The sequence below is a fragment of the Canis lupus genome, chromosome 14, assembly GCF_011100685.1.
Source record: "Canis lupus familiaris isolate Mischka breed German Shepherd chromosome 14, alternate assembly UU_Cfam_GSD_1.0, whole genome shotgun sequence".
Lineage (NCBI taxonomy): Eukaryota > Metazoa > Chordata > Mammalia > Carnivora > Canidae > Canis > Canis lupus.
In genome coordinates, this window is record NC_049235.1 from 37,070,714 (window position 1) to 37,091,102 (window position 20,389).

General features: G+C 38.2%; 1 protein-coding gene across 1 annotated transcript in view; it reads right to left on the bottom strand.

Annotated features, from left to right (window-relative positions):
- Positions 1-20,389, bottom strand: part of IGF2BP3 (insulin like growth factor 2 mRNA binding protein 3) — a 151,644-nt gene that overhangs the window by 22,704 nt on the left and 108,551 nt on the right. The window contains exons 6-10 of the mRNA XM_038557101.1: positions 12,301-12,582; positions 7,636-7,770; positions 6,246-6,368; positions 3,507-3,642; positions 1,859-1,984 (exon numbers count right to left, since the gene is read on the bottom strand). Of these exons, the coding sequence (XP_038413029.1) occupies positions 1,859-1,984; positions 3,507-3,642; positions 6,246-6,368; positions 7,636-7,770; positions 12,301-12,582 (802 nt within the window). The remainder of the gene's footprint in view (positions 1-1,858; positions 1,985-3,506; positions 3,643-6,245; positions 6,369-7,635; positions 7,771-12,300; positions 12,583-20,389) is intronic.

Here is a 20,389-nt window from a genome sequence, read left to right on the forward strand (position 1 = left end):
AGACATTTAAAATCATAAAAGTCCTTTGGAAATAATGTTTTCGACATACTTTCACTTCTCTTAAAATAATCCTAGGGATACATGTGCCCTAAACTTAGTAATATGACAAATGCATGTACTTCTAATAAAGAAACTAGCAGCTATATTAGAAGTTAAGGCCATATTCTCTCAAATTACTATTTTAGGTTTACTTTTACTCTCCTCTGAAACTTTTCATATTATTGAATTCTGTAAAAACTAGAAATGTCTGACTCAAGAATCCTTAGAGATAATTCATCTAGTTCAGTTTCTTCATTAAGTAAGAAAACAAACCCAGAGGGAAGAGGAGAGTGACCTGGGGCGATACAAAGTGCTGGCAGAGCTAGGCTGGACCTGGGCTCTCATCCCAGGGATCCTTTCCTCAGCCCCTCTAAGCATCAAGGTATAAACATGTCAGCTACTTCACAGCACCTTTAGCTGTGTTGGAAAGCTTCAAATAATGCATGATGAATCTATTCACACTGATACACAGTTGAAATTTTGATGCCTATACACAGATTAATGGGCTTAGTTATATGGCTTCCAGGGCCAAACATGTTCAGAGTGGCAGGGGAAAATACAAATGTTGCCAACCATAAAGGCAGAAATACTGCAGGAGGAGGCCAAGGTTAAGGACAGGCCAAGGAAATTCTCCTTCATAAAAGGATAAAATATGAACAATCTCAGCAATCTGTGTTCTCTGTACAATTCCAGAAGCATTTTACTCTACATGTAGTCTGGGCAATGTTACAATGGAATGCCCAGCCTATTCCAGATGGACAGTTTCCTAAATTGGTATAGAAGGTACTACTCAAAGCATATATTATAGAAGAGTCAAACAGGAAGCGGGAGATGTAAAAACAAACCCATGAAGGAAGATCCTAGAATTTTGCCAATTTTATTTCACCTGTTTACCTCCAGTTTTCTCTGATTATTAACAGAACTGTGAACTATTTTTTTTTAATTACTATGTAAAGTATCTGCTAGGCTGCAAGTATTTTTATACTATCACTGGTCTCCCATTTTTGACCTTAGGAAAAATTTTATTCTTAAAAAGCAAATATAAAAATAAGGTTCTTTCTCGACAGTCTACCTCTTTACAAAATGAATAAAAGCAGTTTAATTGTGCATGTGCAGACATGCACGCACACACAGGCCTGTGAACAAAACCATCTTGAGTTCACTGTTTAAAAACACACTCAAAATGGAAAACATGTCTTTATTGACCTTTCATAACAGTTAATTTCCAAGTGAAATTAAAGACGAAGGAAGCCTTTTAAAAGTCCTTTCCTGGGATCCCTGGGTAGCGCAGCGGTTTGGCGCCTGCCTTTGGCCCAGGGCGCGATCCTGGAGACCCGGGATCGAGTCCCATGTCGGGCTCCCGGTACATGGAGCCTGCTTCTCCCTCTGCCTGTGTCTCTGCCTCTCTCTCTCTCTCTCTCTGTGACTATCATGAATAAATAAATAAAATCTTTGAAAAAAAAAAAAAAAAAAAAAAAGTCCTTTCCTTCAACTTTTGGAAATAACTTCTTTCCCCAACCCAGAGTCTCAAATTTTTTTGATATTTAAAAACCAATGCTGACAACTCTATTACCCCCAAAGTTCAAAAGGATAATTCATATGTCCACTCTACAGAGGGGTAGGTAACAAGGTTCTACTGACAGGAACTGGTAAGCAGATGCTGGCTCTCAACTAAGAAATCATGTGGGGACCAGGTTTTACATTAGATATGTCCCAATTAGCATTTAACATTACACTGCTTGAGAGCAACAAAGTCTGACTGTGTCCCTCTGACTGCATCCCACTCAACCACACAGAAAGCCAAGGTTCATTATCTTACCTCAAACTGTGGGTAAGGAGGAGTCATAGCTGAAGGGGGCCCTGAGGTGGGAGGTGGCATCCCTGAAGTGGGTGGGAACAGACCCAAGGCATTCAGATTTAATCCAGGAATTAAATGTGCTTGAAGCTGCAATAGTAAAAAAGGTCCCTCATTTTACAATTTAAAAAATCAAGTGTATTTATGTGACAATATTCAGATTGTGACCTCTTCTATAGTAAAGAAAAAATCATCTTATGACTCAAATTTTAGAACAAAGCGGATGTTCCAAGTAATTACACCTGAGTATATATCCGTTTATATTTCTTGATATTTTAAAATCTGCGTGCTCACTTGCCCCCCTCCTTGATGCAAAGCTACACTAGCTTTCTCAAAGCAGGAAACACACCCTTCCTTTCCTTAATGATCAGCTCACACAGTGCTTAAACAAATATGTACTCTGTATGCTACGGTCACACAGTAAATACAGACTGAAAATCTTGCTTCAATCTTAGTTGAAGAAGTAAGCAAACAAGATTTGTGCATTGAAAAGCAAACCAGATATGTAGAACGAGCTATTAAGAGATCTTTACTTTTTGGATAGAATTTGGCGGCCGTGAGTCTAAAGGCCTGAAACAAAGTCAAGATCTTTGAAAATCAGGTCCCATCCCATGTAACTATGGCAACTGAAGCTATCTTTGGAGTAGATCCAGGAGCCAGAAAGGGGATTTTGTTTTGGTTGAATTTTATAGAGGTTGAGGAAGTGAGGTATCGGAGATGACAGGGTTGAGATGTGAGCATACATGAGAATCTCTTTAAAAGGTGTATGGGGCTGGATGTACTTGCAGGGACTCTGAAACTTTGAATGAGCAGTGATGATGATGTGCCAGAAGCCAATGATGTGGGCTAGAACAATCCGCTTTCTTCTAGGTTCTTCTCACAAAAGGTATTCTATTATGTCCATATTTACCTTCTTTTAGGTGTAGGGCCCAAATGAGGAGTGTTTTTTTTTTTCCTCATTTACTTGAAAATTCAAAATGGACTTTTGAAATATTACATTTTCTGTACCAGTCCGTCCATCAAGAAATGCCAGCCATTCACTTTAATTGCCTTCATTGTGCTAGATTGTCATTTTTAATTCTTTTGTCTCCAAAGTTTATGACTAACCAAGTTTTAAATTTGAATTCTTAACAGTTGCTTTTATATGCATAGTATCTATTATAATCTCAGTCGTATTGTAGGCACAGTAGCCCCATTTTACAGATGAGGAAACCCATGCTTGGAGACTAAATAAGTGGTCCAAGTGAATAGAAGTGCAACTAGTAAGTGATTGAGCTGGGATTCAAACCTAGTTTACATACCCACTTCTTAAGCCCACATTCTTACTATACTAATCTTCAAGTTAATACAGGAAGGTATCAACCTTTTTAGGTAGGTATTAGCCTTCAATAACAGATAAGGGAACTAAGGCTAAAAGGCTAATATGCTACAATCACAGAGAGCCAAGCCCTCTTCCCAACTACCCTAGGGCGCACTCACTATGGTGCTAAAAATCAACTCGAAACTCTATCTAATGCTGGCACCATTTAAAGACATCAATATTAATGCAACTGAAAACATCTTTTAACTGTTCATCAAAAAATAAAGGCATGTCTTCCATGTTAAAACTAACGTTCATAGAAGCAATATCATTTTCATAAGACTCCCTGATTTTCTTCATTATCTCTTCCTCAGCTTTGGCACATGTTTCAACGTTGCCTTTAACTGTAATGGTGCGCTCTGGATTATACAGCGTCAATTCCTGCAATCTGCAGAATGAAAAAGAGGAGAAAGAAAAAAGAATGGAAATTATAGGAGGAAGACAGTTAATAACATTTCAGCCACAGATGGCAATTAAAACCCAAGTGTGGTGGCTGGCAATATGTAAAAGTGGGTGGTCAGACATGATGAAAAATGAGTAAGCCCCAAAAGACATGAATCCAAGAACTGTAAAGCTGCAGAAGAAAATAGTCCCCCCACCCCTTCTCAATAAAAATTACTAGGTGTGCATAGTTGAATGAAGTTCATGTTTGGAATACAGTATACTTCTTGTATATGGTGTTATGGTGAACCTTTTTCACAATTTAACAGTGAAACATAACATGATTAGAGGGATGTACAGTTTTAGTGGAAACCAAGAACCAGACACACATAACCATTAATATAGATGCTCCTAGTCTGCACTGACCAATTCTAAACATAAGTGGCATTCTCGTGCAATTGCATTTTCTGGGTCACCAAGCAAGAAATGAGCATGGAAATATTCCCAAAAGGCAAACCAGAATTAATGTGTCCAAACTTACTTTTTGCCAATAATTTTAGAGTTTATATAAAAAATAGAGAAAATAACATAAATCAATCCATCTTGACTAAATTAAAAAGTGATCCCTTGACCATTTAGACCTCTATAAAGTTAGAAGGCATTAGCAATATTCAGAAACTCCCTGCTTGACCTAGGTCCTACTGAAGCTTCAAAATCCACTCAGATGACATCTGAGGCTGCCTGAGCCTGAGCCAGTCAAAAACCTTGAGAGGAAGTAATGGGAGACTTAGTCATGGAAAACAAAACTAAATATGTAGATTGAAAGGACTCTGAAAATTGGTATCGCACTCCTTCATAATTGTAAAGTTAAAACTCTCATTTTTAATACTTAGCAGAATGTCTTAAGCTAAACATGAGCCAGATGAATGGGTTAGTATCCTTTAACTTTTCTCTAATTTGTTAAAAAGGTAAATATCTACACAATGAAGATTATGTCATAGCCTTAAAAAGTGTATTTTTCATCTCTGGTCTCAACCTATCTCTCCTCTACTAAGCATTTTATAGGACAGGTTTTTAAAATAGCTGTTTAAAATAGCTTTTAAGACTTTTTTTCTCTTAAAACCCTCCCTTTTCTGGGTGTAAAATTCAAGACAGGGTAGGATCATTTATTATATTTACCACTCTCTGAGTTTTTTTTCTTTACAGCAAGCAGGACTTTCTGACTTCCTAACACTCCCTCTTCTTTGAAAACTCCTTGATCCATAAACATGCTGCCTCTCTTTTCTTTCCATTCTTCCTGAGTTTATCAATCTCTTTTCACTCAGCTTTTTTGGGTACTCTCATGTCAACTAATAATAGTTACTCTCAAAAAGAGAAATTTTTCTCTAATTTTTTTCCTAAAGATTTTATTTATTCATGAGATACACAGAGAGACAGAGAGACAGAGAGAGAGAGAGAGACAGAGGCAGAGACACAGGCAGAGGGAGAAGCAGGCTCCATGCAGGAAGCCTGATGTGGGACTCCATCCCGGGTCTCCAGGATCACACCCTGGGCTGCAGGCGGTGCTAAACTGCTGAGCCACCAGGGCTGTCCGTCTTTTTATTTTTTTTATTTTTTATTTTTTATTTTTTTTAAATTTATTTATTATAGTCACACACACAGAGAGAGAGAGAGAGAGAGAGAGAGAGAGAGAAGCAGAGACACAGGCAGAGGGAGAAGCAGGCTCCATGCACTGGGAGCCCGACGTGGGATTCGATCCCGGGTCTCCAGGATCGCGCCCTGGGCCAAAGGCAGGCGCCAAACCGCTGCGCCACCCAGGGATCCCTTTTTTTTTTTTTTTAAAGAGAAACTTTTCCATGTAATTTCAGAGCATTCAGGGACCCACGGTGTGGCAGCCAGCTTCCAAGATGACCAACTCTCCAGTAAGCATAGCCCCTCCCACACTGAGCAGAGCTGACTTGTGTAAATTATATTAGAAAAATGACAGTGTGTGATTTCGGAGGCTGTGTTATAAAGACACTGCCACTTCCTTCTTGTGCTTTCTCGGATAATCCACTCTGGCGGAAGACAACTATCAATTCTTAAAAACACCCAAGCAGCCCTGTTTGGAGGCCAATGTGCTAAGGCCTCACACCAACAGCCAGCACTGTTTTGTCAGCAACACCAAGAGGCCCCAAGCCAGAACCACCCAGTTAAGTTGCTCCTCAATTCCTAACCCAAAGAAATTAGAAGAGCAATCCATGTTTACTATTGATTGTCTACAAGCTGTTAAATGTTGGGATAACTTGTTATATGACAATGGATGATAAACTAGGTTATATATTTAAACTTTGGGAGTATATATCTGAAAACCTCAGACCTCAGCTAAAAATATGAATGTAAAGTACTTACTTAGTGCTTTCCGCCTCCTTAGTAGGAACAGATAATGCTTTCAATATGAGTTAAATAGTAACAGTAGTTGATTAAGTTTGAGAGACAAAATTTAAGTATGATGGTATAGGCTAGCTCAAATACCTTTAAGATGGGAGAAGCTCTGCCTAATATATAACCTACAACTTAAAAACAGTACTTCAAAATTTTCTAACTCAAAGAAAGCAAGGCAGCACTTACGGAGAAATTGTGATTTTAGTGTCAGTGTCTTGCTCAATTTTTTTAAGGTTTCTTCCTTCCTTACCAATAAGACGGCCTACAAAGTTATTATGGGCTAATATCTTCAAGGGAATCTCTTCTGTGCTGTAAATAAAGAAAAAAGGTCATAAAATTCGGGTAAGTAAACCTTCTCCTAGGTAAAAAGACAATATCCATTCATTAAACATTTATTTCCTACCTACCTTATAGAAAGCATAATGCTAGGTAGAGTTTAAAGTCTGCTGACCTACATTCTAGCATGCATGAATAGAAGGGGCAAAACAAACACACACAAAAAAACACTAACAAGTATTTGAAGTCAATTTTTAAAACCATTTTCTTTTATGCATCTCTGGACTATCTTCCAAGGATTAGGATCATTAAGAAAACTTCTTACTCAAATCCGTATCCCTAAATCCCCAATACCAGAACACAATGTATAAATACAAAAACAGTGTGATTTTGCTATAAACTTTAAAATGCACACCTAGAGATATATGCACAACCTATAGAAGGAAACACAAACTCAACAGTGATTACTCTTTAGAACAGTGTAAGAGCTGGAAGGGGGGCTTTCACTTTTCATTGTGTACCTTTTTGATTTTCCAAGTGATACCTATCACTGTTTTAAAATATCACTTGTATTATCTGGATGGTGAGCTTTTTAAATTTTTTTCTCTATTTTGAAAAAATAGCTATTATCTTAAAACATAGCAACATATATCACCATATAACTAGGATATATTTAATACATGTTAAAGATCCCTACAAACTAAGTGCTGGTGATTAGGTCCCCAGCCTAACTCCAGTACCTTCTTCTGGACTCCTCTTTTAGGGTAGCCCTGTGCTCTAAGCTCAAGTGGCATAGAACCCAAATTCAGCTCAAAGTTCCTGTGGAATAGGCATTTAGAGTTTCAACCTGGAACACCCAAATAAATCTCCAGTTTGCCTTAGCACAGGATTAGGGATTTCTCCACCTCTATACTCCCTGCTGCTACAAAGCAGGGCTGGGCAGATGACAAAACAGAGCTCCAATAGGTTCAGAGTAAAGAAGTCAGGATTTAAGGCACATTCTGGGTAAATCCCAAGGATACTTCCCGGTCCTGAGGTGGGCTTCTTATCCCCTAAAAGTGCCTTCTTCTACAGCTAGACTTTCCCCATTCATACCAGTCACCTCATATCCAAACATGATTGAAAATGAAATACTTAAAAGATTTATGCTTTACAATCAAATCAATAGTGCCAACTACAGTAGCTCTTCAGGATAGCATTTCCCTGTGTTTGTTGTCAATTCCTAAGAACCGTGTCCTAGAATGCCAAAATAAAACAGCACAAACATCAACCTCTTCACAGGTTAATCCTCTTTACTCACAATTTTATATCTTGAGCTTCCTTATGCATAATCTCCAGAATAGACTTACAAGCCGCAGAGGTACCTTCAGGGGTAGAGAGTATAGTAATTGACTTCTCAGCAGCACCTGCATTCTCTTTACGATGGACATCAATTCTTATGGTGAGTGCAAGGAAAGAAGAAAAGGAGAGGCATAAGCGTGTATTCACAATTAACAGAGTCTGTAAGTACCAACTTGAAAGTCATAGGACTTCTGGGCAAAGAGTATGACTCACTTCCCTCAGGGGTATAAACTCTTGATAAGCTGTCAACTTTGATGCCTTAAAGACAATCTGAATTCCAGGAATATTCCCCAGCCCCCATTCACCTTTCCTCAAGTAGGCACATCTTTTCATTCTGCCAAACTGTATGTGCCTAATTTTCCATTTTGGTGTCAAAGAACTAACATCTCATGTCAGAGAGCCTTGATTCAGACAAAAGGCATTCTTCAGCTCTAAAGCAAACAGGAGCTGGAAACACACACCAACAGGGCCACCGCTGGAATCCCACAAACCAGGCTGAACTCATTATGCCACACAGAATATCCACTATCCATCATATGAGACTTCACTCATCTGTTCTCTCTTACAAGGCTCTTTCCACATTTTGCCTCCTTGAGAGAGGGCAGTCCGCAAAAAAAGACAGATAGCAATGGAAGCCCAGGAGATGGCAATTCTACTTCAAAGAAAAACAAATTACTAATAAACACAAAATGATGTTTGCTTCACTAGTAATTATATACGTGTCAATCGAAACAAGATGCCATTGTGTTCCAGACGTTCAAATAGTTTAGATAAAATTAAGTACTGCTAAGAGAATGGGTAAGTGGGTACACTCACATTTTGTTGGCATGATCTGTCAAAGCAAAAATGCTTATCTTTTGACCCAAGAAGTCTACTTTTTATAATATCTCCTATGGATGTAGTCTCATATGTGGGCCTAGAGTGGTATTCCTCACCCTCGGCATTACTGACATTTTGGGGCAGATTAATTCTTCATTGGGAGAACTGTCCTGTGCATTGTAAGATGCTCAGCAGTATCCCTGGCCTCTACCCAATATATGCTAATAGCATTCCCCTCATCCGGTTATGACAACCAAAACTGTCTCCAGACATTACCAATTGTCTGCTAGGAGACAATTTCACCACTGGTTGAAAATCACCAGCCTAACAATGTTCACTGTAGCACTACTTATACAGAAAGAAATTTGGAATTCTCTTTAAAATGCCCATCAGAAAAAAAATAAAAAATAAAAATAAATAAATAAAATGCCCATCAGGAAGAGATGGTTAAGTAATATGTCATATAGCAGTGTAAAAACATGTTGTAAAGTTACAGGTACCAACATAGTAAGAAGTCCTTCATCTTATGTGAAAAGCCACACAATACATATCATGATAGGATTTCTTTTAAAGCTACACATGTTAGTAGATACAAGGAACAAGTCCTATAAAGTTACATTCCAAACTTAACAATAGCTACCCCTAGGTCTAAGATAAAAGATAACCCTCCCCTGCTTTTAAAAAATTTGGGTGCCTGTATATTTTGAATTAAATACAAAATAAGTCTTCTGTTCTTTAAAAACTACAAGAAAGAGGGATCCCTGGGTGGCGCAGGGGTTTGGCTCCTGCCTTTGGCCCAGGGCGCGATCCTGGAGACCCGGGATTGAATCCCACGTTGGGCTCCCGGTGCATGGAGCCTGCTTCTCCCTCTGCCTGTGTCTCTGCCTCTCTCTCTCTCTCTCTCTGTGTGTGTGTGACTATCATGAATAAATAAAAATTTAAAAATAAAATAAAATAAAAAGTACAAGAAAGAAAATCAACTATCTGAAAAAGTGTGTCTGGGGAAAATCAAGTATTTGCAAGTTCCTCTAGCCACTGGAACACTAGAAAAGCTACAGAACTCTGGGCCATTAAGAATGACCATTTCAGGGGTGCCTGGATGGCTTAGTCAGTTCTGCATCTGACTCCTGATTTCAGCTCAGGTCACAATCTCAGGGTGTTGAGATCAAACTCTGCATTTTGCTCCACACTCAGCAGGGGAGTTTGCTTGGGATTCTCTTTTGCCCTCTCCCTCAGCCCCTCCCCACCAAATAAGTAAAAATAAAATATACTTGGTTTAAAGGGATCCCTGGGTGGCGCAGTGGTTTGGCGCCTGCCTTTGGCCCAGGGCGCGATCCTGGAGACCCGGGATCGAATCCCACATCGGGCTCCTGGTGCATGGAGCCTGCTTCTCCCTCTGCCTGTGTCTCTGCCTCTCTCTCTCTCTCTCTCTCTCTCTGTGACTATCATAAATAAATAAAAAATTAAAAAAAAAATTAAAAAAAAAAAAGACCACTTCATCACACCAATAAAATCAATACATGGACTTCATGGTCTTAAATGTTTGAAAACTGAAGATTTATCTCAGAATTAAAATGTATAACTAAAATGTATAACTAAAAATGAGGGCAATGAGTAGTTGGGAGATGGGTAAAATAAAAGGGATTAAGAGTATACTTATCATGGTAAGTACTGAGTATGTAGGCAATTGTTGAATCATTATATTGTATACCTGAAAATAATTTAACACTGTAAGGTAACTATACACTGAATTATACTTCAATTTAAAAATATCTCCAAACCCTTAGAAAAAAAGAAAAAGGCAATTTAAAAATGAAACAATAAAGTCCACTTAGAAATAATTAAAAAGCGCCTTAGGCAATAGTCCCAACCTCAGGAACCATCTTTCCAACCACTGTTTCAATCCTCCATCACTGTAAGTATTCCTTATCTTCTAGTAGGTAACATGTTAATCTCCCTCCTCCTGGTTTATTTCCACCCATTCTCCGTGTTAAGGGATTACAAAACTCTGATCCTCTGAGAGAAGGAATACTGCTTTACAGCTCAGAGTAGCCCTCTGAGACCATTCCAGAAACAGAGGATCTAATAATGACTAGTTTCAACAGCAAGAGTTAATTAAATCCACTGGCAGAACTCTGTAAATGAATCATCGGATATAACAAAAATTGCTTCCCTTCCCTCTCCATCCTCCATCTTCCTGCCTTAAATAAAACAAACAGTTCAATTTAAATCATAGAAGCCCTTTCCTCTGACAAGGAAATGAGTAGCTTTAAAAGGAAAACTCTAATCTGCCATGCGACAAGGAAGGGAAACCATTTAATAATTAGTTTCTGCAGGTAACAGTGGATCTTTAAGAAAAGCAAGGAGCCCTTGAATTTTAATACTAAAACCAGGCAAATTTAAGATTAAAACTGATCTAAACTATGGTTCAACTGGCTTCCCCACTCCCTACATTCTGAAGCCAAAGACCACTGATTTATCACAAAGGTAATCAGTATTCAATATCTCCTGCTTCAAAGCAGAGGAAGGTAGGCGAAGGCAGGATCAGACATTGCTCTGCACAAAGAGCAGGCATGCAACACCACTACACACAGTTCATTTTGGTTCTGCATGAGAAATGAGTCAGCTAGTTCAACACAGGCATGGTGCCTACGATAAATATGGATATCCTCTTAAGCCTACTGGAACAAACATACAAAAGCAAGATACAGCACCATAGCTGTACTTTCAGAAGAAGACTGCGTAATTCCTTGGACCACGTAAGATGAAATCATTTTCCTTACTAAATTTAAAAAGCAAAATAAACTACTATCATCTCTGTAGCTGGCCTAAGGCCATTTCCATACCATTCTGTAGAAAGTGACACGGCCACTTCTACCCAGTGCACTCACTCTTCTTGGGGAAACGTGGCAGTTGCTGTCCCAGATATGTGCCTTAGTGTACTTTACAGAACTAAGGGTGAGCACAGTTCAGTGCTAAGCATCTTTGGGTCAAACTCTCCACACAGTCTAACAGGATGGTTAACAAAGCAAAATAACTAATATATAACTCACTGAAGCTTTTAAATTGATAACAGTATCTTAGATATATTTTAAGGGCATTAAACCTAATTTACACCCAGTCATTTCATTCATCTGACAAATATGAGAGCCTTCTACATGCCAGACAATCCGCTTGGCACTGGGGCTACTGTCATAAATAAAAACAAGTAACTCCTGCTTTCTAGTCCTCAAAGCTAGCTCCAATATTTAATGGAGAATTTTCTAATCCCTTAAAATTTGCATAGTAAAACTACTGAACAACAGCCTAAAGAAAAAGTCAATCTAACTACGTGGCTTAATCATGGGATAAATTTGGACCTGTGTTGAATGATTTTTTTTACTCAAGTAAAGCAAGAATGAAAGACCATCTCTGTACTGGACCCAGAAAATTACTCCCAACAACACTGAAGGCGGGTATCACTGGAGATGGGGGTGTGGATAGGGGAGCAGGAAAGAACCAAGAAGTGGCCCTTTTGTTCATCAGTGCCGCCCCCATCACAAGCAGATTAGGGATCATTTGTTTTCCATTCATGTGTGCAAATTTGAAGTTCTCTTTGAGATTACGGTTTAGCCTGAGATTTATATAAAATGAACGCTAAGGTATCAAATCACAAGGTTTCTTCCGGATTCCCAAGTAATGTGCAAGGAGGGATCATAGTCACACTCAGAAGGACACTCAGAAGTACGTACTTGTACAACTTACTTTGTTATTAAGATTCAAAGAGGAAAACATTAATAGCCACTGCGGCCTCAGTGATACTCACTTAGACTGTGTCTGTTTGGTAATGTTCCGAATGGTGGCACCTTCTTTTCCTATAATGGCTCCAACAAACTGGGTGGGGACCAGTAGGCGTAGAGGCAAGTCACATGGTTTCTGCTTGGAGACTGATCCTGGAGACCCTTGCCTCGATGAGCCCCTCTGCCCAAACCCACGGCGACCTCGGGGCTGCTGTGAGGGGTTCTGCTGAGCAGCCATTTCATCAGGGATGTAGGCCACTTTCAACGTGAAGCTCTCCAACTGGAATCCATTCAGTTTGTCTAATGCTCTGGAGCAGAGTATGGGAAGAGAAATCCAGCTCTATAAACCTTTTGGCAAAGGAATACCCATCTCTTCCACTCAAGATTACTAGCTATAAAACTTCTGAATAAAACCACTGAACAAGTAGCAAAACCATAACACATGTAATCCAACACCTAACACCCACACCCATGGGGAAGAAAAGACCAAAAGATTCCAAAGAGAATATATTTACCACCTACCGATGAAAAGAAGAAAAAAAGCTTAATCAAAAGCGTTCGACAAAATGTTACTACCCATGAGATTAATAACAGCTTATGAGTACTCAAACAGCAAGGAGTCGGCAGTCTGTCTTGTCTGGTTTTCCTAATCAGAATGGAAAAGATAATACAAATATGTACCTCCCTCACTTCACCCTCCTAAAAAATACAAATATTAAAACATTTTTAAGATTATTTACTTATTAGAGAGAGAGAGAGAGAGAGAGAGAGAGAAGCAGGCTCCATGCAGGGAGCCCGACATGGGACTCAATCCCGGGTCTCCAGGATCACACCCTGGGCTGAAGGCAGCGCTAAACCGCTAAGCCACCAGGGCTGCCCCAAATATGAAAACATCTTAAGAATTTAAGGCCAAATATCCCTCAACCACTCGGGAGATTCAAAGAAATTAATACTCAGGATAATCAGTCAATAAATTCTCAGCACCTATTATGAGCAAGGCCCCGAGAAAATAACAGTCCCTGGCCTTGTGGAGTTTATGATCTGATCTGGGGCAGAGAGGCAGAGGTGCTGGTGAACCAAAAAAAAGCAAACGAAGCTATTTTCTATTTTATCTATCCATCCTTCCATGCATCCATTTACCCACCTATCTCTCTATATTTTGAGAGGAGCTCCACCTTTTTCTTGATTTTTAAACCTTATTATGGAAAAGTACCCAATCTTTAGCATACATCTCAATAAATTTTCTTAAGGCGAACATGCATATCCAGATCTAGGATATACCAATGCCCCAGAGGTCCACCAGGACCTCTATTCAGTAATGACCCTTCTCCTAGGCTTCTAACACCATAAATTTATTTTGCCTGTTTCAAAATTCTATATAAATAAGTATATATGAGTACACATTATGTATCATGCCTAGCATCTTTTACTTTTGTTTATAAGATTCATCTACATTGTGTTCTACCTTACTTATGCATTTTATAAGTCGATAACTCAACAAAAGATTGATAGAGAAGATACATCCAAGATTTCAAAAGCATACAAACACTCCTAAAAATATACACTCCCCAGTACACAAGAAAATTAAAAACCAATAAAAGTCCCACATTTTTTCCCCTAGGGTTACACAAAGTCTTTGCTCAGATTCTGTTCTAATGGGCACTGAGTTCAGCCCAAGCAGGGAGAGTTTTTTTTTTTAAAAAAAAAAAAAAAAAGAAAGAAAGAAAGGCATGATGTAGTTTCTCTCTAGTTCCTCCAAGTGGTCATCTGTGGTTCACGTATTGTTTTCCTAATTTGCAGGTTCAGTTTCTGACTTGAATGCAAAGGGGAAAAAAGAGGTAGGTCTAACACAACATAGAGCACCACAAGCGCAGAATTGGAAGACAAGCCCAGGTAAGCAGACAGGGCACCATGTTCTCAAGACCCCTAATTCTGCTCTTTTTACTGAATCTCCTGCTGCATCACTGTCCTACAGTGTGTAGAGCACAGGAAGACATCCCAATCAAACAAATATAAAAGTAATGAGAAATTTCTTTGTCCGCATCATTAACCCTCCAAGACCCTTCCCAGAATCATTGTTAACTATGATAATGTCTGCAAATGAACCAGTACTTTCCATACATTTACACATGCATGTGTTCAGTACCCTCTTTAAAAGCATAATTGAACCTAATTTAACATTGTGTGTTAACCATACTCAAATTTATTTATTTATTTTTTTGTTTCATACTCAAATTTAAAAGAAAGTTCTAAGAGGTACAAATTTTCAGTTATAAGGTAAATACTATGGATATAATGAACAACATAATAACAGTTAACTCTGCTGTTTGGTTTATTTGAAAGTTAAGAGAGTAGGTTCTGAAAATTCTCATCAGGAGAAAAATTGTTTCTCCTTTTTGTATCTATGCGATGACAGATATTAATTGGTTTACCCTAGTAATGTCATCAAATATGTAAGTCAAGTCATGGTGTACACCTTAAACTTACACAGTGCTTTGTCAATTCTCTCTCAATAAAACTGGTAAATAAGAAAAATTATAAATTATACCTACAAATACACACATACATACTTGAACACAAATACAGGAAAGAACAGTGTATGGCTTCTAAATCATCAATATTTTGATCATTTTTTAATTAAAAATTGCTTTAAGATTCCTAAAAAAATAAAAGCATCATTGAGATCTTAATATTGTTTTGTGTCTTGCTTCCCCCCCCTCCCCAATACAATATATCATGGGATATTTCTTGGTGATTTCTATATCTGAGGGCATTATTTCGTAAGTTTCACAGGGTGATAGCAGCACACACAGCATAATTTCTTTTACCAATACTCTGATAACAGAACCCTAAATGAACATATTATTCCTTTCTTTCTCCCTCTCCTCTTTTTTCTTAAGGAAAATGTGGATTAAGGGCCATAAAATATTTTGCTTATTTCTAACGAATGACAATAGCTGAGAAATTTTATTAACATTGATGAGGTATACTTCTAGAAAGCTGGAACTGCACAAGTTTCAATGAATTAGATATTCAAAGCAACTTTCAACTTTTTCAAAAGGCCATGGTGACACAGATCACTGAAGATTCTTTCAAAAGCGTTAAGGAAAGGATAGCTGGGTGGCTCAGTCAGTTAAATATCCAACTCTTGATTTTGGCTCAGGTCATGAGTCTCACACATCCTGTGTCCAGCTCCGTGCTCAGTGGATAGTCTGCTTCTTTCCCTCTCTCTCCCCCTCCATCCCTCCCTCCCCCCTAACTCATGCACACATGTGTGCACACTCTCTCAAATAAATCTTAAAAAAAAAAAAAAAACACACAAGGAAAGCTGAATGCAATAATGAAGGTATTAACTATATCTATGAGCATAAAGGCAATACAGTTTGCTTTAATACCCTTTCCCACTATACAACTAAGTACTGCCAGCTTCAGAAGAAACAAAGTAAAATTTGTTAGAAATAAGTAACATTATAAAAAAAAGAAAAGTAAAAACTTCTTTCTTTAGAGAGAGGATCATACAGACAAAGACCTCCTTCTCCATGGGGATAAACAGAGATACACAAGTAAATCACCAGCCGCCTCTAAGTATTCTGTGGCTATCTAAATAAAATCACACATGTCCCCAAGAAGCCGCTCTCTCAACTTAGCATAAACTCACTTCCAAACTTTGTTTTGCTTTAAAAAAAAAAAAAAAATTTTTTTAAAGGGAAAAGAAAAGATTCTCTCATTCAGAAGGTTAGACAGCATGGTGCTCTGGTACCCAGTGCATAGCCTGGGCCCCAACCACGCCAAACAGACTGCTCCTGTCAGAGAGCATTCAGCACATATTCTGTGTATCCCACTAATTGCCAACTAAGAGTTCTGGACTCCTCAAACCACTTGGATATGGCTGTAAAAGTACAGGAGCAACCTAACTGCATGCAACAGCTTCCTCGTGATTAAAGATTTTAAGTTTTTAAATTTTAGGTCAATTGCTTTTAGCCTTTTCATGCCCAAAGTTTAAAATTCAGCAATGTCATCCGATGGTCTCCTGAGTTCATGAGGCCAACATTATAGTATTTTCACCAAACCTGCTGTATATGCAAGATATATGATAAACAATTATTATAATTACTCCAAACACATGTGTTTCCGTTCAACAGAACTCAAGGATGTTTATCAAGCAAGCGCATCACACAGGATCCTGTTTCCCATCATTTCAAGAATCTGCTCTAATGCGATTTTAAGAGTTAATCAGAAGGTTTTAAGTAGTTTTGCTAGCTGGTAGCACTTAATTGTGTTGATAAAAAGTTTATCAGAGTGGGTCACAGTGTAGAGCTGAAAGGGCCTTGAGATAGAGAATTAGTAGTTTAACTCAAGGATGAGAAAGAGGGAGATAAAGAAGAATTGAGCCCCAGAGAAGTTAAACTTAACCAAGAATAAATACAGTTCTGAGGAATAAAAAAAAGCAGGTGGACCAGGGACCAGAATTCTAATCCAACTTGAAAGTAAGTACCCAAGTAACCTTGGAAAGATTGTTTTCTTGTCTGGCATTAGTCTCCTTCCTGACAAGACTAAAAAGTTAATGGTTCCTTTACATTTTAAAACTCCAGACCTCACTACTGTATACCACATAGTTCTGAACAAAATGAGGTTTAGCCATTATTGAAAAATCAAACCATCCTGTTTTCTCCTTGTAGCAACAGGCTGAGACACACAAATTCAGTAATTAGTAAACATCTGGTAATACCACTGCAGGGATACAACGTAAAGCAATAATTATGGACAAAGCCCAAATATTTACCTACAAAGGAATTTATTACTAAACTGGTTCTAAGGAAAAAAAGAAATCTCCAACAACCTAGATGTTAAGTAGACAGCTGGATACAGAGACTGTGGTAGGGATAAAAATACTATACAGAGATTACAAACAGTATAAATACAGTTATTGGCAAGACAATCTGCAGAATCTACAAAATTATCTTTGTCACTTTGTAAGTTAGGACATGGGGCAATGTCTACTAAACTTGATGGCAAATTTCACAGTGTTATTTATCTCTGAATGGCAAAATGGCAAGAGATTATAGTGTCTTACTGCTTTATCAGTCATTCTTTTTCCACAATAAATCTTCTATTTACATAATTTTCAAAGGTTAAGGGTAAATTTCCTCCCCCTTAGCCATCAGCCACATTGTTTCAACTTCTCCAGATGGATGTAAAAGCATCTGAATGCTAACTTCAAACTATAAATAGACTGTATTCCTATTCCCTAACAAAAACATCAGAAATAAGAACCCTAAAGAAAAGGAAGTATAAGAACCAAATGCCTACAAATTCTGAAGGGTTATTTCTGTCACACATTACAAACCTTCCGGTGAGTAATGTCTTATCCTTGACTGCATTATCTAAAAGTCCCCAGAGGACAGAGGAAACAGGGGATCCAGAGACCCAACCCTCTCTTGCTCTGAGACACAAGAAATACTAAAATACATACTTCTGTTTTTAATGATTTTCTTAAAGTTTTCATCATTGTTACCCACTTTATTACTTCAACAAATTAGTAATTCAAGACTTGAGATTGCAACAAATACATGTATTTCATAGCAATGTATGTATTATTAACCTTTGATTTTTCTTAGCCAGAAGGTGGCAGGAATTTCCATTTTAAATTCTTAGAGACACAGCCTTACTGAAGAATCCTCTTAAAAGTGGCATTCATAGAGCTTTGAATAACAAAGAGGCAGTCACACAGGTTTTTAAACTAGGACTCCAATTCCTGAGTATGGGTGGCTAAGCCATTATCTGAAATGAAGTATACTATACATTTATAGGGTATTATCAACAGCAATAAAAAATGTTGGGAAAATGTATAATAGCTGCTAACTTTAGAGCTTTTACTACCTTTTAGGTATTATATTATCACAAGTGTTTTGGAGGCACTATGTTAGTTTCTCCTAATGGTCTCATGAGCTAAGAACTGTAATTATTCCCATTTACAAGACAGAGGCAAACTAAGATTAACCCAGCCAGAGTCACAGTGAGAAAACTGGTGGCGCAGAGTCCATTCCTTGCAATAGGATTCTGGAGTATAGCTTCCACACTCTACTCACACCTACGCAAGCACCTCCCAGTTACATGTACTCTACAGTAACAAAGAAGCCAAATAAGATTATCAACTCAACTCTCATTACCTGAAGGTGTGAGCTTTGGATGGCTGCCAAGGAAAGAGTACGAAGAAATCACATCAGCCTAGTGTAGGCAGTAGATAGTCATATAGGAGCCCAGAGAACAGGCACCCAGGGTTCAGTGGAGCAAGTCCTAGAGGGACCAACTCCAGCTCAAACCACTTCAAGCTGCTCTAGAAGCAACCTAGAATCAGAGGGGTGAATGTGAGGTCCTCTTTACTGGGTGCCTATATGCCAAGCCATGTGATAAGACCATTTTCTCTTAAGTATGTGTATATATGCATGAATATATTTGGTTTTTTTGCCAACCGTCATTTTGCAGTTCAGAAACCTGAACATCAGAGAAGTCAAGGTTACAGTCTGAGCAGTCTGACTCGAGTCCATGCTTTCTCCATCACATCCAATGCCTCTCAAATAAAATAAATTCTCACAGAAGAATGCACTCCACATTTTTTAAAACTTAGTAGAGAACTTTAATGGACAATTTTCATAACACTTTCATAAAATTGTCTTTTTCCATTTTTAAAATCTAGTAACTTTCTCTGAATACACCATTATTTTCTAATTCTCTTTGATCTCAGGAATTCTTGAGAGGGAGAAACCCAATTGGCTTATAAGGAAATTCAACTTGGGCAAGAATTAAAATCAGGTGATCCTCCCTCCACTATGTTCTTTCACCACAGAAAGGCACATCCTTGAGGACAGGGACCTTGCCTTTATTCACTGGCATCTTTTGGTTAAGTGCTGGTAATCAATAAATGTTAACTGACAAGGGGCACCTGGGTGGCTCAGTGGTTGAGCATCTGCCTTTGGCTCAGGGCATGATCTTGGAGTCCTGGGTTCAAGTGCCGCAGTGGGCTTCCTGCGAGGAGCCTGCTTCTCTGCCTATGTCTCTGCCTCTCTCTGTGTGTCTCACATGAATGAATAGATAAAATCATAAATAAAATCATAAATTAAAAAAACAAATAAATACTGATTAACTATTAGAATAAGAGATATAACTATTTCCCTTACTGAAATGCCCAATGCACTTGTTTACATTACCTAATTTATTAAATTACAAATTCCTAACAGTCTTTTTCCCTTTCTCCTTAGGATCAACAGGACCCTGCCAATTTCTAAAAACCACTACGAAGTACCTTTAGACTAAAATGTCTCTACATTCGCATTACTGTCCTGTTAGGATTAATGTACACAGTAATTCTATCTTGACTAGCCAGTCTGTACTTCCTGTGCTTGTACTCTTCTTAACCAGTTGGATTATTTTTTTAAGAGGGAAAGGAGTGTTAAATGCCAGCCTGTCCCCACTGAAGTCCCTTCTATGTCTCTTCAGTGCTATGTAAGTTATGTCTCCTTATAAACTAACTATTATTTCCCCCTTTCCCTAGCCTCATGTAAGTTTCCAAATAGACACCCAAAACAGGCCTCTATCTTCGAATACCCTTGGGTTTAACATGTTATCTCTTATTTTCCATCTAAGAGATAACTAACTGACCACCAATTATTAATGACAGAGCTTTGTAAAGACTGAAATATAGAAGACAAAATGGAGCCCTCTGTGTTCTTACTGCCCTCGCTTTGATGTCCCAAAACTTTCCTGTTTTCCCCTTACACAGTTGAAGAAAAAGTTGGGTTTTTTTTTAAAGCCAGTTTTACAATTTATACCACAATTTCTATAATATCCAGACACCTCATATAAACTTAAATATTTTCAAATGAAAGAAGGATACAGACAGGAAGGAAAAATAGTGTGCTTTTAAGTATATTCAAAGTCTCCTACTAACATTAAAAGTGAATCTCATGAAATCTCACTTGAGAAAAATGAAATTAACATATAATTAGTTATGACTTTTTACCCACTAAAATCAGCAAAGTCTGATGAAACCTCATGTTAAGGGTAACATCTTTATCCTATCTCCATGTTAGGGAGAATAAAGAGAAACAGACTCTC